The 11,639-nt window shown below is 52.2% G+C and overlaps 5 protein-coding genes across 5 annotated transcripts; 1 reads left to right on the forward strand and 4 right to left on the reverse strand.

Annotated features, from left to right (window-relative positions):
- Positions 1 to 206: 206 nt before the first annotated feature.
- NEMAJ01_2013 (uncharacterized protein) lies at positions 207 to 2,921 on the reverse strand (the record flags this gene model as incomplete). Its single annotated transcript, XM_047915851.1, has 1 exon — positions 207 to 2,921. One exon carries the CDS (start codon positions 2,919 to 2,921, stop codon positions 207 to 209), a length of 2,715 nt encoding a protein of 904 aa, XP_047771808.1.
- A 498-nt stretch (positions 2,922 to 3,419) lies between these two features.
- On the reverse strand, positions 3,420 to 6,077 carry NEMAJ01_2014 (uncharacterized protein; the record flags this gene model as incomplete). The annotated part of the gene is made up of 1 exon (XM_047915852.1): positions 3,420 to 6,077. One exon carries the CDS (start codon positions 6,075 to 6,077, stop codon positions 3,420 to 3,422), a length of 2,658 nt encoding a protein of 885 aa, XP_047771809.1.
- Positions 6,078 to 6,781: 704 nt separating this feature from the next.
- NEMAJ01_2015 (uncharacterized protein) lies at positions 6,782 to 7,141 on the reverse strand (the record flags this gene model as incomplete). Its single annotated transcript, XM_047915853.1, has 1 exon — positions 6,782 to 7,141. The coding sequence occupies one exon, from the start codon at positions 7,139 to 7,141 to the stop codon at positions 6,782 to 6,784; it is 360 nt and encodes a 119-aa protein (XP_047771810.1).
- A 427-nt stretch (positions 7,142 to 7,568) lies between these two features.
- Positions 7,569 to 10,319, reverse strand: NEMAJ01_2016 (uncharacterized protein; the record flags this gene model as incomplete). The annotated part of the gene is made up of 1 exon (XM_047915854.1): positions 7,569 to 10,319. One exon carries the CDS (start codon positions 10,317 to 10,319, stop codon positions 7,569 to 7,571), a length of 2,751 nt encoding a protein of 916 aa, XP_047771811.1.
- A 1,043-nt stretch (positions 10,320 to 11,362) lies between these two features.
- On the forward strand, positions 11,363 to 11,639 carry NEMAJ01_2003 (uncharacterized protein; the record flags this gene model as incomplete). The annotated part of the gene is made up of 1 exon (XM_047915841.1): positions 11,363 to 11,639. A coding segment is annotated over one exon (277 nt), but the record flags the coding sequence as incomplete, so codon positions are not given.

Here is an 11,639-nt window from a genome sequence, read left to right on the forward strand (position 1 = left end):
ATAAACATCTACTCTGTCTAGAAGCTTCTTTTCGCACTGCATGCTGGCAGCCCACTTTGTCTTTTTGTGTTTGCGACAGCTGCAAAAGCAAGCCACAGCAGTGCATGACACGTCCATATCCTCTAGAAAAACTGCGTACAATGCTTTATTTTCCTGCACATAATAGATGCGCCCACCAGATTCGCATAGAGGGCCTGGGCCGTGTGCTAGGCGCGCATTCCGCGCAAGGAGCGAAGCACGCCTTGCAGCATTTTAAACTTTTCTTTTCCGCAGTCCTCCACCAGCGCAGCCTGCAGATCGCTGTCTTGTATGGACTCTGCTGCTCTGTTCAGGCTGTCCAGGCCCCAAAGGTCCGTGCTGTGTGTGTAGCGCGCGAAATAAGACAGCTCGGAAATTCGGTACACCTGAAGAATAGCCTCGCGATGGCTTGCCAGGCCCATGGGAAGAAGGTTCAATAGACATGCAAAGCCCAGCGCCCTGACCAAGTATTGCGCTGCCTTCTGGTGCTCCCCCGCGTGCTTTGCAAAAATAAGCATGGAAATCTCGTGCAAAGTCTCCACAGGGTCCTCCGCAAGCAGATAGTAAAAAAGCTTTTTTGCGTGTGCGTATCCGCTCAGAATGCGGCACTCAAACAGCGGCCTCTGTCCCTGCGCTGCGCACACCCGAAAGTGCTCCATAATCAGGCGCCGTGTGTGCACGCGCGCCTCCTCGGGGGAGTACAGGCTCTCATACGTTGGAAAGCTCAGCGGGTTTAAAAAGCATGCGTGCCGCTTCAAAGACAGCCCAACCATTGGATAGTGGGCTTTCAGTGCTCCCGTGAACACGGGCACAGTGAGCATCTTTTCCTGCGTATACCAGCCAACAAGATCCGCGCTTCCTATCACGTTTGCGGTCAGCCGCACTATTGGATGGGCCCGGCTCAACGCGACCCCGTTTGCGTGCGCATACAGCAGCAGCGCAGACACAAGCTCCTCCTTCAAAGCCGGGCCCAGATGCGGCACGGCCAGGAACATGCGATTGGGCTCCTCTGCGCTGCACTCCGCAGCCTCTCTGGCCGCATCTCGCAGCCTCTGGGCCACTGCGCCAAAAAGGTTTTTGGGCCTGCATCGCAAGGCCATCCGGCACATGCACTCAGCAAACACAAAGCTAGGAAAGAACCCGTGCTGCCGGTACTGGGCGGCCATGGCCTCCAGGGCCCTGTCCCCATCCTCGGAAAGGCACCTGCTTGGCAGCTCCAGCTCGCACACCAACTGCGGCTTTCCAAAAGTTAGCGTCAGCGCTTGCTTTCGCCCGCTATCTGTATGCCTGTGCGCTATTTCCAGCACATATCCATCACGGCCTGAATCGCTGGAGCACTTCACAACGGAAGCGCTCATCTGCACGTCCGCAGCTAGCGAAATCAAAATAGCACAAATGGCCTGCATTTCTTCTTCGCCAAACCTTAGGGTGGGCGGGATTCTCGGGTTCTGGCCAGCCACGGACTCATGCATCATTCTGCTCAGTGTCACCGCATCAGCCTGCGCCTGCTCAATCGTTTCGGCAAGCATGTACGCCCAGCCTGCCGCATCCAGCTCCCCCAGAGCATGCTCAAGCTGCAGGCCTGTCTGCTCGCGCTGGCTCATGTGCGCCCACTCGCATGGCTCAAAAGGCCCGAAAAAAGAGCCCTTGTTCACATGTGCGTCTATTTTCTGAAAAACCCTTCTGGCCTGCGCCTTCTGCTCTTCATTACCGTGCAGCAGGCTTTGCAAGCGGTATGCCCCAGCGCCCGGCATGTACGCCAAGCACAGAATGAGCACGCACAGCCCTCTATTTATACCGAGAACAACATCTTTCTGCCTGTTCGGCGGACTGCATGCGTGCGGGAGATCTGCTCCTTTAGGCTGTGCCAGCGCCGTTTGCAGCTCAACGAACACCCCCAAGCACCTCAGACGCTCCATCTCTGCTTGTGCACTCAAAAACGGATTCAGATACTTTTCAGCCTCGGGCAGCCGGCTCGCAGGCACAAACAGCCGGCTGACCACGCTGTTCGCGTCTTTTAAGCTTTCCGCCAGGCCCATGCCCTCCACAAGCTTGAACGCACGCCTCATCACAGACATAAGCTCCTCGGCGTTTTTCACGTACTCGCCTACATACGTGAGAATCAGAAGCTGCGGGCTCTCGAGAAAGCCTCCCTTTTTAAACTCTTCGTATGTGCTTGGCAGCATGTGTGTGCCTCTGCACCGCTTGAAGAAGTTTACTACATGCCACGTCTCGGATGGCTGCCTTTCTCCACCCTCCATGGCTGGCACGCACACATCCACCAGCACGTCCTCGCTGTCTTTTCTTTTTTTTAGAATCACTCTATTCCCAGCGGTCTCAATCGGCGCGTCCACGTCCTCGCTCAGCAGGACCAGCGCAGCCAGCACGTAGTGCGCCTCTTTTTTTGTTCGGCAGCTCTCCCGAAGGAATTCTGTAAACGAGCACGGTCGTCCGGTTTCAACCGTCAGCTGCTCATCTGCGGTCAGCCCAAACATATGCACCAGCGCCCAGTGGAACGCCACGGTGTGCCTATGATCGTGTCCGGACGCTACAGCGTCGAAGTAAAGATGCGGCGCGTCCTTGGACGGCTCTTTGGACTGCATGTAGACTTCTTCCTCAAAGCTCTGCCCGATTTTCATTTCACTCTTTCTCTGCACCAGACTAAAGTGCGTGTTTAGCCCGGAGGAAAAGGCCCGCATGCTGCGCACATACCCCAGCCAACCAATCCGGGATATGCACACAGGATGCCCTGCCCACTCTGGGCTCACGTGCACGTCTGTCTTGCCCACACGCCCAACCACAGCCCCCACGCATCCCAGCATGTCGGCGGGTGTCATTTCTATGCACTCTGCGGGGCCCAGCCCTGCAAGCAACACTCCTAGTATCAAGAAGCATAATCTCATGCCTAGACGAAAAAAAGCATTTATATTCAAAAACATTCCAAAAAACAGCAGCAATACAGCCCTTTAATCACAAAGTCGCACAAACACGCTGGGCCTGGGCGCGTTAATTTAATTTTTGTGCCTATAAACAGCTTCTGCGCACGCGCGGCCTTTCAGCACGCTTACGCTTTTTGGCCCGCTGAACTTTGTGCCCATACACGCAAGCGCATTTTTCAGCAGGCCGCGCTGCTTCCTAACTCCAAATACATAGCTGTAGGCATCTTGCTGCTTCTCCAAGGCCTTTGCAGACTGGGCACATGCCCAGCTACACAGGAGAAAAACTGCAGAATTATATTTGAAGCTGTGCTAACTCAGCCGATGTCTATCTCTTGAGCAGCGGCATCTGAAACCATCTCCCTGGATGGAGCAGGCCCTTTTCTATACGCAGCATAGTCTTCGCCGTTGGGCATCCAGCACAAAAAGACTTGAAAGGCTCTTTATTTATATATGCGCCTATGCCTACCCCATCAAGGCCTGCAAAATTCTGCCACGCAAGCCGAGGTGGGCGCACTGCAGAGACCCTTGGGGGGTCAGGTAGGCATTGCCTGCCGCATCCCTCGACACACGCCAAAACAAATTCTTAAGCGCCTTTGCCCCATGCATATCATACATTTCCTGCAGTTTCATGGAGTAGCTGGGGTCGTACTGTTTTGTTCCCGTTTCTGGAGCATGCAACTCGTATGTCTTTTCCGTGTAAAACAGAACAGACGCGGGGCTGGCCGTCCCCCCATCTGCCACCCCGCCCGCCCTCTTTTCCAGCAAGTTATATGTGGATGCGGCAATAAAAACTGTGTGGCACTCTTCTTTCTCAATGCTTCGAGATTTGTATGTGATTGTGCAGCAGCCCTCTGGGCCGGGGCTGCTGGAAGACGTAGCAGAGAAGCCCGCATAGCACATGTCTAGGCCCAGAGTGTCTGTTTGGTCTAGACAAATCTCAGTCCATGGATAGTAGTTCTGAAGCTTGCGATTTCTTAGGAAAAACACATGCGGGACTTCGTTTGACAAGGTGTGCACACTTTCGACAACTTTATGCCCGCACGCGCCGCCTCTCTTCTCATACATCTCTTGGGCGTTCATGAATATTGACTCATACATTAAATTGCTGAGAAACAGCGGAAGATATATAGCCTCCCGGCCGGAGGCGGAGACTTTCGTTTCAGACGGTCTTAACTCAACAACTCTAAGATTTGGGTCTGCGGCCGTGCTTTCCGGTATGTAGTAGAAGACAAGAATCTCGGAGCTGCTGCTGTCTATGCCAGCATACGCTGTGCTTTCTGGATCCCTGCAGGTTAGCGCGCGCGTGCTGAGGCTGAGCGAAAAAACGTGTATTTGGTCCTTCGGCTTTCCGTGCAGGTCTGCAATGTACTGTACTATCTCGGCGCAGTACATTTTGAGCGGGCTCTGCGGGATCAGAACAGGGCGCCGCGCCTGCTCCTCGCCGTCCACATAGTACACGCTCTGCAGAAAAAGCGCGGTGTGCCCAGATGCGCCCACACGCATATCGGCTTGCCCTTGTTCTATCTGCACATATCGCATTTCGCCGGCTTTTCTGTCCTCTTGAAATGTGCTTGTGCATACGCTTTTCGGGAGCAGAAGGCGCTTTCCTTCAATCTGCAGCTCTTCTGCCACTTCAGGGCACCCTGCATAGAACATCTGCAGAACCCGAAACATCGAAATGTATCCCGAATTAGCAGGCCCCAACCCAATGCCCTGGGCCCCAGCATCCCAGATGCATGCAACTTTGTCTATATGCTCCTTCAGCTCTTCTAGTTTTTTCTTGAATTGTATCGCGGCTTTTTCACAGCCCGACTCTTTCTGCAAAGCCACAACGCCTGCAGCCACGCTTGACAAACACTCCAAGCAAGGGTAAAGGCCCGAAACGGCACTTAGTGCCTTTTGCCCAGGCCGTGCGCATTCGCTTAGATTTTTCTTGCTGGCAGGAGCCTCAACCCCGCTTTGTATGCGCTCAAAAACCTTGTTCTGGCCCAGGCGCAGCACGTCTCTGAACACCTCGGGCACTTTGAATAAACACTGCAGCGCCAGAGAAAAGCTGCGCATTTTTTCGTCCAGCTCTAGGCACTCCCAAGCCGCCAGCCCTCTGACCCTTTCTTCTTCAAGAAAGTAGCTGTCCAAAGACAAAAAAACCTTCCCGCTTGGCGAAAAAGGAGAGGTTAGGCATCCGGCAGCAAAGTCAAAGCATTCAAGATCGAACTCAGGCGGCGAGTGCTCTTCGATAAAGCACAGCATCTGCGAAACCAGGGGGCGATACTTTACTTTGAATTCGTCCAAAAAATTGTACCACTCGGGGTGGTCCGCTATGTCACGCAGTGCCTCTTTCTTGGCGTTGACTCCTTCTCCTAACCCAAAAACAAAGCTCATAAAATCTGTTTTTGACCCCCAAAAGTTCTTCTGGATGTAAGTATGGCGATCTTTGTTTTTTTTCAACATATAGAATTCGCTTTCCAGTATGGGTGCTTTTTCAGCTGTTGAGCACAGGCCTTTTTCAGATTGGTAGAGGGGCTTTATGCAGCACTCGGCACCCTTGGGCGGGGCCGTCTCTTCCATGAAAGCGCTGGGGAGAAGCTCTCCGCACGCGCGAGAGTCAGCGGGTGTCTTCTCAAGCTTGTGCTTGAGAAAATCATTGGAGCCGTAGTGGTCGCAGAAAAACGCAGTGTGCTGCAGATCCGAAACCACAGGAGCAGTATCTGCAGGCGGACAGGTGCTTTCAGCAGCAGCGGAAGGAGTTAAATACTCGCCAATGCATGGTGTTTTTTCTCTTTCTGTGGATGCTCCGCAGCCTTTCATTGCTTCTGCCTCTTCCAGACTGCAGCCAATGCCTGGCTCGCCCAAGCCAGAGGTTGACTCTTCTAGAAATCCACGCTCGCTTTCAGCAAGCGCACTTCTGCACGCCTTCACGCTGTGCGCACAGCCATTTTTCCCTTCAGCGCCGCTCTTTGGCTGCGCGGTGCCTTCAATAGAAATGTAGTTTCCGTCCTCTCTTTCAAAAACCAAAGTGGAAAACACATACCCAGCAAAGCATATGCCAATAAAAGCTGTGCAAACAAAAACCCCCAAACACAGTTCTCTGTCTCCAAATATTTTCAAGCACATATCCATATGTTTGCATTGCGCATTTTCAAGCACTTATATTGCAGCCCAAAATCATTTTGATTGGACATAATCATAGGATCGAGTCGACTAAAGTTGTAAAATCATTATGATTCCATAATAATATTAAAAAAACCTCGTGATCTGGCTGCAGCATGCCCTTGCAAAATAGAGTTGCTTTTCCGGGCAGAAAGAGCCTGGCCCACCGACTGCCAAGTTTCTCCTCCTGCCCACTCCGGCAAGAAGCCCGGCTCTCTGGGCGCGCTTGCTTCTTTCTGGCCATTTTTCTAGCGTTTAAAATCCTTTAAGCATGGATGGACTGCGTTCTCATCAAATAACAGATGACCATTTCTCGCTAACTTTAAACGCATGCGCTTGTCTGCATGCCATGCCGCGCCCACTCTGCAAACTTGTTTTTTACTAGAGATTTGAGCTAGGGATCCAGCAAAGAAGCGGCGCATATGCAACGCACACTCTGCTCAAAGCGCGCGCTTAAGAATTCCAAATCTGAACAAGAAGAAGAATTTCACATGCCGGAGGTTTTTGTTAATGGAGCTCCCCACAGGTGTTTTCCAGAAGCATGCTTTGGCTTTGTGTTTATTTATGCAGAGTCGAAACAAAAAGAACGCAGTATAACCGAAGCATGCTGCCTTAGTCTAGCCTTCAACGCACAAGACATGCCCGAAAGAGCGCCTCCTGAACACACGCTTCCGCTATGCATCTCTAACTGCCTTTGCCCGCAGGCCGGGGCGCAGAAAGCGCAATAACCAGCGCAGCGAAAGCCTTCTTGGAAAAAGCACGTGTACGACAACCAAAAGCCCGGCTAGAAAGTCCACGGGCCGCCCTCTACAATCCCGGCCAGGAGAAAAATCGGAGCTGGTTTCCAGATAGCTGCCGGGCTCCTCGACTGCGGCATGCTGCTCAAGCGAAAACGACGGGTCGATGTAGAACCAGTGTGGCAGGTTCTCTGCCGCTTCCAGACATGGCTCTGTGCCTGCACAGGCCCCCGGTCGCATGGCGCATGTGCTTGCGCCAGCCCACGCCATAATGCGGTTCTTTGCTTTCCTCAACATGCATCAAAAAGCATTTGCACATTTATAAAACAGACCGGCATCAAATCGATGCAGTTGCATGCCAGAGCCAAGAGCTTGCTTTGATCAGCTTAGAAATATTTCCATGGCACGCTGCTGCAGGAAGCGCAGCCAGAAAGTAAAAAGAGGCTTTCTGCACAGCTCGGATAAATTGAAAATAGTACACTTTCGTTTTTATATTCGGGTTTTCTTTTATTTTGGCCTTGGCCACAGACGCATGCCCAATGTGACTGCAGCTGGCCTAGGGCATAGAACGCCCAGGCAGAGCGGGCAGGCATGCACATGCATCGTGCAAAGCACCAAATCGCCGCTGGCCGGGTACACACACCTCCTGCTCTGCCGAATTTCATGCTTATCCAGACACACGTTTATGCAAAGCGTTTACACGGCCCAAGTCTAAGGCGCCCGGCTACATGCATTGTTTAAACATGCCGAAAATGCATTCAAACTTCTTTTCTTCGCCACGTGCGCATAGAAGACGTTTCAGCTTTTGCAAAATCAGCGTGATTTTTTGCCTGTTCCAAATATCGTTGTTTGCAAGCATTGGGTGGCTCCGCATATAGGATGCGCTTGGGTCAATTGTGTTGTATAGGTGCATGACTAACCTGTGGTGGTCCAGCTTTCTAAGAAGGGCTAGCCCAAACCAGATAAGGTTTAGGGTGTTGATCAGCAAAGCGGCTCTGCGCTCGCCCAGATCTCGCATCTCCTCTAAAAGCATGCGCGTGAGCGTCTCGGCCCCCTGGACTGTGTTGTCCGCAAATAAGCAGTCAAACATCTCGTAAAAATGCCTTGGGCAAGTTAGAAGCTCGCAGGAGGAAAGGCTCTCGCCTGTCTCCGCCCTGTACATTGCAAAATATCCTAAAAGCGCCGTCTTAAGCCCCGGGTACTCTGGGTATATGCTGCACCCTCTTTTTAGGGTTGTATATGCAGTCTTGAACCACCACACATAGATGTTCTTCGGGATGTAGAAGGCAGGATGCAGGCACCCCAGCTGCCCGGTGAACATCAGCGGGCAGAAAAAGTCGCACTGCATGCGGGGTTCATCAAGCGGAACACTTAGCACAATATTTGAAATGATGCGCGCAATCTTGTCATGCTTTGTCAGCTTTAGGTTTCTTTCTTTTGCCCAAAGGCATAGCATCGTAATAAAGTCTCTTTTCAGCTGGTTGCTCCAGTTAAAATAGGCCATGTGTATGCTGTTGTCTAAGCCGCTGCGGCTGTCCTGCAGGGCTTTTCGAACAGCCCCCAAAGCGCCGCCCGGCGCGTCAATTGGCAGGCTCTTTTTTATATGCATCGGCCCGCTGCCCGGAAGCTTCTGGCTTATGTAGTGGGCAAGCAGGCAGCTGGAAAAGCCCTGCTGGCTCCGGATGTGCTTCGTTAGATACGCCAGGTCTGCAGCCTCTGTTTGTGAAAAGGGGATGCTGACAGGCAGCAGATCGATTGCCACAAAGCCAGGTATAAAGTTCAGCCGCACCCCCTGTGCTTCTACACAGCCTTTATTCCCGTACCAAAGAGTAACGTACCCATACAGGTCGGGCGCTTCGTTCTGGGCAGACTTCACTGCAATGTCCTCCAGCCTGACCTCTAGGTGCTTGTTTGTCGAGACCAGCGCAAACAGCTCTTTTATATACTTCTCTAGCTGCATATAGTTTTTGTACAGTATGCCTGGGTACTTGTATATGTTTGTTATAAGCTCTTTTATCTGGGCAAACTCGGCAGACCCCCGGGTGCCAGTCAAATGCGCAATCACTGACAAGACATTCATTATTCCAGACGCCAGCTGGTTTCTGTTCTTTCTGTAGTAGCGGATTTCGGCGTATGGCAGGTCGGAAACCACCTGGTTCCAATGGTTGAACGTTCCTGTGGTGCAGCATTTCCTGGGACAAAATCCGTTGCCGCCTGTAAAAAACTTTTTTATGCCGTGAAAGGCAGCGTTTTCCTTTTCCCCCTGCAGCATTTCGCCCATGTCATATTGCATTGTCTTTGGGTTGTACAAAAAGCAGCAGAACAGCACCATAACAGCCGTCTCCACAGAGTTGACGAACTTTTCTGCAGAAAACTCTTGTGTGGCCCTGTTGTAGCAGCTCACGCTCATGTACGACGGCAGCAGCGCCTGGTCGGTAAATGGAAACCAACTCAGCCTTTTTAGGCCTTCGCGCACTATTTCAAAGGACTTCACCGCCTGCACTGTGCTGATTCTCTCCTCGGGCAGAGAAAACCACTGTTTCAGTATCTTTTCTGCCCGGGTATCCAGGCACGCTTTCAAGCGGCTAAGGATCTTGTGCACACACGTAACAAAGCCCAAGGCGACCTCCTTTCTGGAGATATAGTGCGATATGTATGCTAAAATAAAAACCTGAGGGCTGCACAAAAAATCGCCCTGCAGGTACATACCCATCGTTAAAGACATGTTCTTTCTGGTGCGGTACTTCGTGAAGAAGCATATGACTTGGGTCGGCTCCAATAAAAACCAGCTCGCCCCCTTAATCAGCGTCTCCCCAAAAAGCCTAATTTCGGTGCTGGCTCTGCAGTTTTCCTGGCCTGCGGGGTCCTGGTATATATGAATGGGCACGAAAACTCCGTAGCTCAGCAGCAAAAGAACGGCCAGGATCGAGTGTGCCTGCTCCTGCGTGCACACCTCGCGAAGAAAGTTCGTAAATGAGCCTTTCCTGTCGGTTTCAATGGAAAGCGTGTGCCCGTCCACAGACGGAAACATCCGTATGAGGTTTTCGTAGCAGTCCGCAGTATACTCTTCTATGCCTTGTTCGACTTGAGAGATGCTCGGGTCGTTTGGCATGCGCACTGCCGTGTCTTTTGACGCGTCTCTTTTGTATGCATATGTATGGTTGCCGTTTTGGTCGGGCGGGCCGCACTGCTCTAGAGCGCAGAAGCTGTGCACTGCATTCGAAAAAAACCGCATGTTTCTTAGAAACTGAAGCTCTGCGATTATGTTTCCCGACACTTGATTTATGGGGGCGTGCGGGCTTATTGTTATGCACGTGTTCGTTGTGTCTACAAAATCTTCCGTATACATGCTTATAAGGTCTTCAAGCGGAAGGCGCGCCCACAACAGCTGTGCAAAAAGCACGCCAAGGGCGAGAAACTTGGTCCACTCATAAAACAGTTGCAGAACTCTTCCGGTTATTCCACTTTTTTTCATATAGATAAACGCTAGTTTTTTATATTTATTTCTTCTAAGAAGACATCATGATGATTTCTTTTCATGCTTGACTGCTGAAAAGAAACAGTGCTTGGTGCGGGGCAGTTTTCGCCCACCCGAATAACCCGAATCGCATGTGCTCTTCGTGCTTTATCCGCCGTCTGCAAAGAGCGGAAAAGCGCCAAAGGCTGATGTGCCAGAGGGCTTGCTTGCGTGCGACCCAAGCCACTCAGCTGCTTGTCCTGGACAGCGTCCGCGTGCCTGCTGCTGCATGCATGCTTGGTTGCTCTGTAGCCTGCCAAGTTGAAAGGCGCCGCCCTGCTTCTTGCCCAAAACAAAAAGTGCAGCACTCTGTGTTCCCACGCGGTCTCCCATCGCAGTACTATCAAAGCTGTCACGCGCTTAACTTCAGAGATCGAACGGGTTCTGGTGTGAACGCGAGCATATGGCCGCACGTCTTTTGTCTGTGCTCCGGGCCCGTATGCTCTGGTTTTGTTGTGGCTCTTGGCCTCCTTGCAGGCAGGCACAGCGACTGCAAAGCCTTCTGAGCACAGAACCAGCGCGGTGGCTTATACGCGATGAAGGGGCGTGCTGGGCACTAAGCATGTGGGCTCTGGCAGGCTTAGCACGGCAGGAAGCGCTGCATTCTCGCCCTCTTTACTGCTCTTGCCTTGTAGTGGAATGCCACACAGCGCCATATGCTTAGTGCCCAGACCAAGAGATTGGCGCGCCGCCAGCCGGTGCAGCCTAGTCTTCTCCGTAGCTTTGCGCAGTCTGCGGGCTCGCTTCTCGACTCTACAGAGAAGTTCCCGTGCGTTTTTTTTCTTTTACAAAGCCTCTAGCTTTGGGGGCTTAAGTAAAGTTTGCACGCTTTTCCAACGCGCCAAGGGGCTGCAAATTTTCTCTGGAAAAGCGCAAACACGCAGCAGGCGCGCGCGGAGAGGCGCCCAGCAAGGAAGAGCACGCGGAAGGCTCTGCGTTTTTGCGGCCCAAGCCCGCAGTCTGCACACATACAAAGAGAACGCCCAAAATATTTTTGCAAAATGCAGCTAGAGGACAGAAAAGAAAACCGGCCGAGCGCAAGCGCAGAAGAAAAGACAAAAAAGAAAGACTTTGGGCTTCCTGCAGGTATTGTGCAGCAGTTTGAGGCACGCGGCATTGGGCGCGCGGAGCTTGCGAACATGGAGATAGACGAGATTCTTGCGCAGATGAAGCCGCTGGAGGGCAAGGCGCTGAACAAGGCCATACAGACGATTCTAAAGACCACGCACAAGATCGAGCAGCTAAGAAGCCGGCTGCAGATGGTCACCGGATGGGCAG

This window comes from Nematocida major (genome assembly GCF_021653875.1).
Source record: "Nematocida major strain JUm2507 chromosome Unknown 2433, whole genome shotgun sequence".
In the NCBI taxonomy this organism is placed as follows: Eukaryota; Fungi; Microsporidia; genus Nematocida; species Nematocida major.